General features: G+C 38.6%; 1 protein-coding gene across 2 annotated transcripts; it reads right to left on the bottom strand.

Moving 5' to 3' along the window:
• Positions 1-204: 204 nt before the first annotated feature.
• TMEM128 (transmembrane protein 128) lies at positions 205-8,986 on the bottom strand. 2 transcript variants are annotated; one of them, XM_063459870.1, is made up of 5 exons: positions 8,863-8,986; positions 4,451-4,592; positions 2,790-2,951; positions 1,708-1,817; positions 205-807 (listed from the first exon to the last, which is right to left on the bottom strand). In XM_063459870.1, the coding sequence occupies exons 1-4, from the start codon at positions 8,960-8,962 to the stop codon at positions 1,718-1,720; spliced, it is 504 nt and encodes a 167-aa protein (XP_063315940.1). In that variant the 5' UTR covers positions 8,963-8,986; the 3' UTR covers positions 205-807; positions 1,708-1,717. The 2 variants fall into 2 exon arrangements, with proteins under 2 accessions (XP_063315940.1, XP_063315939.1); XM_063459869.1 differs by having other exon boundaries at positions 4,451-4,596; positions 8,864-8,986.
• Between the last annotated feature and the right edge of the window lie 762 nt (positions 8,987-9,748).

Below are 9,748 nucleotides of genomic sequence, written 5' to 3'. Positions count from 1 at the left end.
CCTAATTTATTGCACTCATGTATAATATGCACATTTAAGCCTGTAACATGTTTTATGTACAATTTCCTCTTGTAGATAGGGAAATCTTATTTTGGTTACTGTTTGAAAATAATGAATTTGATTATGGTCTGGCAACTATACACAGTCAGTAAAAGCATATAAATAAAAAAAAAATAGCAAATATACTTTCAAAAGTTTTATAAGTTTTATAAGAAAATCAAACCACATTTTATTAACAATGTAGGGAGAAAAAAACCTGTACAATCAGTTTGAATCATCTATTTTACTTTTCAGGCATCTTGTGTTCATTTCTGTATCGTTCATTCTGAAGAGCACTTGCGAAGCTTAGAACTTGTCAATGACATGACAGACGCATTCCAGATAAACAGTTCTCATTGAAGTAATGCATGTTACACTGACATTAACAGTGACGTTTTGTTAGAACATACTAAATTCAACAATACATCAAGGTAGAATCTCAACAACAAATGGGTGCATAGTAAGTAGTAGAGATAACTATCAATTTACTTTTTAACCATTTGGATACATAAATATATGTTTCTCATGCGGCATGTTCCAAGGATGATACCTGGTTCATCTACAGCTCTGAGAATAATCACCTGTGTTAAGTACACAAGATATATGCACCTCAAAAAAACTAAATGGTGTAGATTTTTATTGCGTTAGGTAATTCACAAAATTCTAGTCCTTTTCATGCCATGCCAAATATGTATCTGTGATAGAAAGCTTAACAAAAAGCAGACTGTATCTCCACTCCACTTCAAGTCTTCATCAGTACATAAGTAACTATAGAGGGGGGAAAAAAAGACAAAAATACTAAGTAACTCATACAGGTTTTAAACCACATCTCCCAATTAGCAAAAAAAAATTATTTTTAGTCTGATTATTTGACAAAAAGGAATATTCTGCTCAATTCCAATGACCCCCAAAAAAGCCATGAATTATCTTTCCCATGATCCTATGAGTGCTGTAGCCCATCTGTGTGGCTCAGTGTCAGGTGATTTGGCCGCTTCACAGGCTAGAGTACATAGGAACAGTCCAGTATGTGTTCTCTGCTCGTAGGTCTTTCACAGCTTTATGGTTACAATTTGTTGTTAAAGCTCATTTTTAGGATGCAAGGGTACAGAAAATGATTCAGCAAATTGACAACATGGATGAAGCTGAAGCAACATGGATGTTCACCTTGTTCGTAAGGCTTGGGTAAGTAAGGAAAAGTTGCATTCCACCTTGTAAACACAGCCTAAGTACACAAGGGATTATATTAAAGAGATACTCTTGGCTTGTCAGAGCTTCTGGCACTTAATCAGGTATTCTGCATCATATGTACACTTGGCAAATCAAAGACAACATAGCATTCAACATAGCATTCAAACATAGCATCTGGGTTTAGATAAACCAGTGCCACCAAAATCTACCTCTAAATGGGGGTCTATTGCGGATATTCTGGTGGTGTGAATATCCAATACACAGTATCTATAGCTAACTACATATTCTAGTGATTAAAAATCACACAGACATGCATTTTGTACTCAAACTCCCACTACTCTTGTGCAGCAATAATTCTTATACCATTCATCACCCCAAATGCATGAAGCAAAAATACACCACAGGCACAAAGTTTTGGTTTTATAACCTGATGTTTAGAGAAGGGAAGGAAATGGTTTCAAAATATTTTTACATTCTTACCTTCATGGGTTCAACCAAGTAGAGAAACCAGCATCACAACTCCCATAAATTGAGTAGAAAGTAACAACGGAGTAAAAAATGACCATGTTGACCATAGGGAAACATTGTAGCTTTGAAAACAAAATATAGACATAAAGCTATGTAAATATACAATGACATACACATTTAAATCGCATATACCTCCCACGTATGATTAATAATATTTCTTTATACAAAGTAAATATGCTCCAAACCAAGGGTAAAATATAGGACTTAAAGGTCAATGCACGTCTTAAATGGTAACTCCAACATTCATGACCACTTATGCTTTTAAGGTGGTCATAAACAAAGGAATCTATGTTCATAATCTCTGCTTGAAATGAGATACTAGCGCTTTTTTGCCAGCGTGTACTTGCACCCTCAGCACACGTGACTTAGGCAAACCTCTGTTTTAGGATACTTAATGTTAATTTTGTAGAAAATATATGTCTGTTGCCAGCGCACACATCGCAGCAACAGACGTGGTCAGCTTCTCCCCTTAGTGGGAGTAATGCGCAAGGGGAAGCATCTATGTCCAATCCCTACCTTGTTTCAGCCTTCCCACCATCCCTACCTGCCTACAGTAATAAGTTGCTGCAAACCCCTCCCTTTACCCACCTCCTCCAGGCTACCTCTTTAAGAAGAGGAAACCGGTCCAATCAAATGATTTTCTAGGACCACAAAGGAGCTTCAGTGACATAAAACGGGGCAGAGAATCAAGCTAGGGGAGTTTTGCCCACTGCTGGATTCCAGATAAGTAATTACTTTAATAAAAAAGGGTAGGAGAAACCATTAATAGATGGATTGCACAAAATCATAGACAAAGTCTAGATGCTGCAATCTTACAATACAGAGTGTATCCCAGTCTAGTCCTCATGCGCTCCTAGCAATAGTTTGGGAAACTCTATGATAAAATGAAGAGAAACATGCAGAATGGGCTGTAGAGAAAGACCTAATTAACAATGATTATTTGTCAGATATTTAATGGAGGCTTAATGTGAATGAGAACAGACTGAAAATTGTGCATGGTACAAACAAACATATATTAACATGTGTGCACTCACCAGATCGCTGTGGCTATAAAAGTAGTTATCGCGATGGGAACTAATGCAGGATACCTTGTATCATAATCACTGAACCCACAATGCCATTCCAGATAAACGATGCAATACAATGCAATGGATAAACTGGCAGCTAGCGTAAAAGTCCCAGTGTAAAACCACCAACTGCAAAAATTGGAACATCATTATAAATAGGAATTAGTAAATTCATCAAGTTTGGAAATGTAAAAATAATAAGTAATGTAGGGAACTGGAGAAAGTACAAGATAGTAAGAGATCAGCGAATCCAAAGATTAATAAAAGGAGATTAGGGCTTCCAGTAGCATAGATCTATCTCTCTTACCATCCACCTTTTGAACTCTCTACTGTTACTGGCATTTGCATGCTCTATTACAATGAGACAGACATTAGATTCCAACCTGTCAGTAAATAGGCATGTTATTCAGGGCAAGCGATTTCTGTTCCACCAATGGTACAAGATCTCCTGCTCTCCCAACAGAAGGGAGAATTTCTGGAGCGCTGAACCCTTATTAAACCAGTGGGCAATTAAAGGAACTCTAAAGTGACAGGAATACATACATGTATGCATTCACTAAAGCTGTGAAAACATAATTTAGCTCCTCGCGCCCGTCGGTAAGGTAAAAAGAGATTTTTTTCCCAGTACTGTGCGGGTCTCCTTATGCCTCCTTGGCTGATATTATTAAAATTGACAATCTCAGCCAATTCAATGCTGCGCTGCGCCAATCAGCATCTCTCGTAGAGATGCATTTATGCAATGCACTTCTATGATGAACGGTCAGTGCCTCCATGCAGAGTGTGGAGATGCTGAACGTGCATTGACCCAGGAAGGACCTCTTGTGGCCATTTGAGTGACTGCCACTAGAAATGTTACTAGGCAGCAATATAAACACTGCCTTTCTCTAAAAAGGCAATGTTAACATTAAAAAGCCTGACGAGACAGGCAGTAGACACTAGAGCAACTTCATTGTTCCCCTTAAATAAACTGTAAATCTTTCCTTTACGATGCCCCATGCATGTCCGCCGGCGCTGGTTGCGCCTCAATTTGCCTCCTTGGCTGGCATCATCAGAGTTGACAATCTTAGCCAATCCAATGCTTTCTCGTGGGAAAGTATTGGATTGGCTGAGTTTGTCAATTCTTAAGATCTCAGTCAGAGAGGCAGGGTGGGGGCACAGGGCCAAACGCCGCACTGGGCAATCAGCATCTCCTCATAGATATGCATTGAATCAATGCATCTCCAGAAGGAATGTTCAGCGTCTCCATGCAGAGAGTGAAGACGCTGAACGTCTGTGCTGCACAACCTAGGAAGCACCTATAGTGGCCGTCTGAGGTTTTTTTTCTGAAAAGACAGTGTTTACATTAAAAAGTCTGCAGCGACTTACTATAGACACCAGAACAACTACATTAAACTAAAGTGGTTATTGTGACTATAGCGTTCCTTTAAAACAGCTACAAAGTTTTTTGGAGAAGACATTTATTATTCTGTTACAATCTGCATTACATGGATGACAGGTGGTATAATTATAGAGGCAGATTGCACGGTTACAATTTACATTGTATAGATGATAGTTAGTATAGCCATGTAGATTGCTCTGTAGCAATCTACCTTATACAGATAATAGCTGCCATTAATCTAAGATCTTACCAGCCTCCTTGTAAAGTATCTTGAACAACTTGAACAAAATCAACATAGTACGTCAGTGAAGCAGCTGCCAATATCCAGAACACAGAATGAAAATTTAGTCTAGGGAGTGGCTTCTCCTTTTTCTTTTCATCATCATAAATATCTACAAAAAAAAAAAAAAAAAAAGTATGAATGTAAAAATAATATTAAAAATTGTTCTACAAGTATGCTATATATATATTTTTTTATATGTGTAACAATGCAGATCACAAAATGAAAGAAGATCCAGAATTGTGTTAATTTAAAAGATGGTTTTGCCATATTTCAGATTTTGGATATCTAGCTAAAAAGATCAATTCAAATGGGATTGCCATTTTGTGCTCAGTGGGTCAAAATCCAACGCTGCATTGTTTTACGGCTTGGGCCAGTTAGGGTGTTAAAAATAATTCCACCTAACTATCTCACAGTAAAATAAAACAAACGTGAAGATCTTCCTCTGTATGATGCAGTGCAGAGACAGTACTCTGGCTCAGTGTAGTGTAGGAGTCGTCAACCTGGTCCCTATCGCCTACTAGTGGGCGATTCAGGCTTTCATGATTCGCTGTGGCGGGTTTTGCACCACAGGCCTTGCTGTGAGCCCTCTTGGGTCAGTGAGGAGATCAAAGATCTCTCGTTCAAGTAGAGGGAGGGAAGGACCCGGGAGCCAGTGTGTTCCTCCTGCGACCAGGCTGGTTGCTGCACATTACCATGGCATTGCTCAAATACAGCGCTTTATTGCAAGAGGATAGGAGAGTCAAACTGAAGCCAGAGGAGCTGCAGGCTAAAGTAAACGTGCCACCACTGGAACACCAGGGCTTGCAGCATTATGTCTACCTTCCCTGGCAAAAGGTAAGATGATGGGAGGGGGGAGACATTAAGATACATTTTGTCACATCACACACACACACACACACGAAAATAGAAAAAAAGGTGGGGAAATAAAAATAAAGGGAAAAAAACAGACCTTTGTTTGTTCCTTACAAAAATCGAACCAGATATATTTAGTCTCGCAGCATCAGTTAAGGATCTCATTAATCATCAGTTAAAGGTAATTTCAATTTACTTTTTTTGTTTTCACATTTAACTTTCAAAATTTAAAAACAAACATGCATTAAGTAGAAATAAAAATATACATTTAAGTACAATTTAAAAAACGTTTCACACTTTCGCTAACATTTTTTTTTTTTAAATCGTGTTACTGTGGCACTGGTAGGAGGTAAGGAAATTTTACCATTAACAAAGATATAAAAGTGGGCTAAGTCAATGAGACTGATAAAGAGCAATGCGAATGGAGAGCAATGAAAAATGCATGAGTAGGGAAATCAATGAGACAGAAAAAGAACCATGAGGCATGGATAATGCTGGGGGAAAGAATGTTGAATAACCATGAACGTACAATGAAAATGAGACGGGACACATTAGGAACCATTGATATTGTATTGAGTAATGCTTTGGGTACATAGACCTGCACAATGAGTGGAAACATAAGTACTTGGTATTTTTCCACACAAACACAGCAGTAATAACACTTAATATGTATGTTGTTATAACCACAAGTTAACTTATGCTACATATTAAATGATGACACAAAACATACATTAAAAATATAGTACGGTACATACCGCAGTCAGTTAATTCCCTACTTAGAGTGGAAACAAGCTGCATTGGTATTAGTAACACATATCAGAATCAGACAGAGCAAGAAGGATTTAGTTTAAGATGGTAATTGCAGAAATGTAAATACCCAACAAATTTGAACTTTGAAATGTATCCTCGTTTTAAACATGATACACCCAGAACAAACCAAATCAATAAATAAAGACATCTCTGAGAGCTTGTAATTAAAAGAGATCGCTTTTTGAAAGTGTGCTTATGTTATTTTAAGCAGAGCTGTTTCTATGGGAAACACAAAAAATTGTTATTGAAAGTTGATAATGAAACACTATAAACAGTGTGTAAAAATTAGTTAAATGGCTAGCAGAAATGTGTTCAATTCCACCTGCATATTTTTTAATAAATCAAAGGTGTAAACCAGGGGTCTCAAAATCAATTTACCTGGAGACCAGGTTGTCTTTTTTCCATGGATGCTGCAGACCCATAACCTCAGAAGCACACAAATACATACAGATTAACACTTTCACACACAGATACTAAAACACATTGCCAAGTACACACAAAACTGCAGCAATAGCCCATACCATTCTGCATCAACCCCACACTCATCAACCTGCTGTATTAACCCCACATAAACATACTCTCATGGACACACACAGTCAAATGCATTCACACACTTACAGACAAAACAGACACACACTCACACAGAAAAGTGAGCAAAACAGGAGGAGGACAAGGAAAGGGAAGGCAGGCCAATTTATTGTGGGCAGTTGCCTGAGAATCACTAGATTAATATCATGTGAATGTTACAATCACGGTGACACAGTTAAATGATATGGGGACTCACATGTGTGCCTTGAACCCAGGTGTTAAGTACTACTAGCTTATAATGCATTCTTAAAAAATAAACTTTAGCAGATCTGTCCTAATAAATCCCACCCGTGCATAGCCAATATTTAAAAATCCATGTGTAAAATAAGTTCCACATGACAACAAATCAAGGGACAGAACACAAAGACCATAGCAACAAAAATATATATTTTATTTTAAATATAGGGATCTTCTGGTCTGAAACACTTCTTAATTTAATTCATGCTGCTGGTTATTGGACTCTATCATTTGATTTTGCTGCTCGGTGGATATTGTTTTTAAATGAAATAATAAAATGAACGATTCAGCATCAATACTAGGATGGGATTATGGCGGATAGACCGGAATATGTCTTTTACTTTCTTGGTGGAGCTCCAAAACAGAGGTGAGTCTTCCCTATTCAAGGATAAGCTATTTATTTTCTGTGTGACCTGCGGACTTGTTTACTACATTTATAATGCATGTACCTACATAGTGATATCATATAGCTTCTGCAAGTTTCTCAAAATGACGCAAACCTTTTAACAAACCTTTTGAGAGACGCAAGTGAAAAAAAATAGCTATGTTTCCAGATGGCTGCATAGGAAAATACAGAAGCAGTTTAAAGGGACAACCTAAACACCAAAACCAATATACTCTAATGGTTGTGGTCTTTGTGCCTAGATACTGCCAAGAAGCAGACAAATGTAAGCACTGCTCTTTGTGAGAGTTATTTTAACTTTTACATATGTCAGTCTGTGTGACCCTAATGTCTGTCAATTATACAGCCACTATAGGTACTTTTACTAAAGAGAGAAAAAAATGTACAGTCTTCACATCTGGTGTCATGACGACGCTGAACTCCGTTACAAGTCTCCACACAGAGAAGCATTTAGAGTGGTGATTGCATACCTTCCTAACTTCCTTATCACTAGTTCATAAAGATATCTTCATCAGTGTATCACTATTTTTAGGGAGATACCTTCCTAAGAGTATCACAAGTTTTTAGGGAAATACCTTCCTCAGAGTAACACTGGTTTGGGGAAGATACCTTCCTCAGAGTAACACTGGTTTGGGGGAGATACCTTCCTCAGAGTATCACTAGTTTATAAAGATTCCTTCCTCAGAGTATCACTAGTTTATAAAGATTCCTTCCTCAGAGTATCACTGGTTTATAAAGATTCCTTTCTCAGAGTATCACTGGTTTATAAAGATTCCTTCCTCAGAGTATCACTGGTTTATAAAGATTCCTTCCTCAGAGTATCACTGGTTTATAAAGATTCCTTCCTCAGAGTATCACTGGTTTATAAAGATTCCTTGCTCAGAGTATCACTGGTTTATAAAGATTCCTTGCTCAGAGTATCACTGGTTTATAAAGATTCCTTCCTCAGAGTATCACTGGTTTATAAAGATTCCTTCCTCAGAGTATCACTGGTTTATAAAGATTCCTTCCTCAGAGTATCACTGGTTTATAAAGATTTCTTCCTCAGAGTATCACTGGTTTATAAAGATTTCTTCCTCAGAGTATCACTGGTTTATAAAGATTTCTTCCTCAGAGTATCACTGGTTTATAAAGATTTCTTCCTCAGAGTATCACTGGTTTATAAAGATTCCTTCCTCAGAGTATCACTGGTTTATTAAGATTCCTTCCTCAGTTTTGGGAGGTCTGCTGTGTATATTAAGTTAGGATATTAATTATACCTCATTATAAAGCTCTAATTATTGTCACCCAGCATTAATGTTCAGTGAGGAGGACAGGATCTGGTCTCTGGAGTGTAATATTTAGTCTGTGTGACTCTTTGCAGACCAGCAGCATTTCCTGGTTAGTAACACTGAGTGCTTCCTCATAGCTGGTTTCTTGTTTATTATTATTATTTTTATTATTTTCAGTGTCAGCCGACCCTTAAACCCTCCCCACCCCCAGTACACACCGGGCTCCCCGCTCCCCGTCTCCCGGAGCACAGCCTCCGCCTGCAGCTGGAAACGATGTCTGATCCCCTGCAGCTCCCTGTCGTCTAACAACGCCGCCATCTTGGCTAGTCCGACCGGAAGTGACCGCGGGAGCGATGCCTGCCAGCGTCGCCATGGAAACGCCAATCCCAGCCGCGCTCGGTCTGTTCTGATGGAGAGAGTGAGAGAGAGAGGAAGTCACGTGGGTCACCTAGAGCCACCTGCCTGTCTGGGCATTGGCTCTGTCTCTAGGATGTAGAGACTAATGGAATGTAGTGCAATCAAATATCTAATTAAAAGTTACCTATCCGTTATTATTAGTTATAATTAGTTATAGATATCATAATAATTATATTTTATTTTTTTGTGAGTCTGTGTGACCCTAATGTCTGTCATGTCACCCCATGTCACCATGGTATGCAGTTTGTGAGGCTTAATTCTGGGATAGCATGGCAGGTTTAGGGTGCTGCAGGCACAGCATGGAAGCTTTAGATGCACATAACTGGCACACCATGGCAATCAGCTTTAGATGGATAAAACTGGTACATTATGGCAATCAGTTTTAGAGGAAGAAACTTGGCATATCATGTCAGTTTTAGAGTCATAATTCTGAGATACCATTGCAGTTTTAGAGGCATACACTTGGTACATATCGGTAATCAGTTCTAGAGGAATACAACTGGCTACTCACAGACTCCGGGAGACTCAGGCAGAATAAGAAGCACTGTGTCCCGCTCTTTCATCCAGGCACCTCACGTTGAGTATCCCAAGGGTGGAACTAAAGAGGGCCCTGGTGCAAGAAAGTCTTGTGGGCCCCCTCTAGTGCAAGTGTGGACAAAAGGTAGATCCCCATCTGTCGGAGAACTC

Source organism: Pelobates fuscus, chromosome 6 (assembly GCF_036172605.1).
Source record: "Pelobates fuscus isolate aPelFus1 chromosome 6, aPelFus1.pri, whole genome shotgun sequence".
In the NCBI taxonomy this organism is placed as follows: Eukaryota; Metazoa; Chordata; class Amphibia; order Anura; family Pelobatidae; genus Pelobates; species Pelobates fuscus.
Note: the sequence above shows the minus strand (reverse complement) of the source record. Positions and strands in the feature narration are given on the sequence as shown.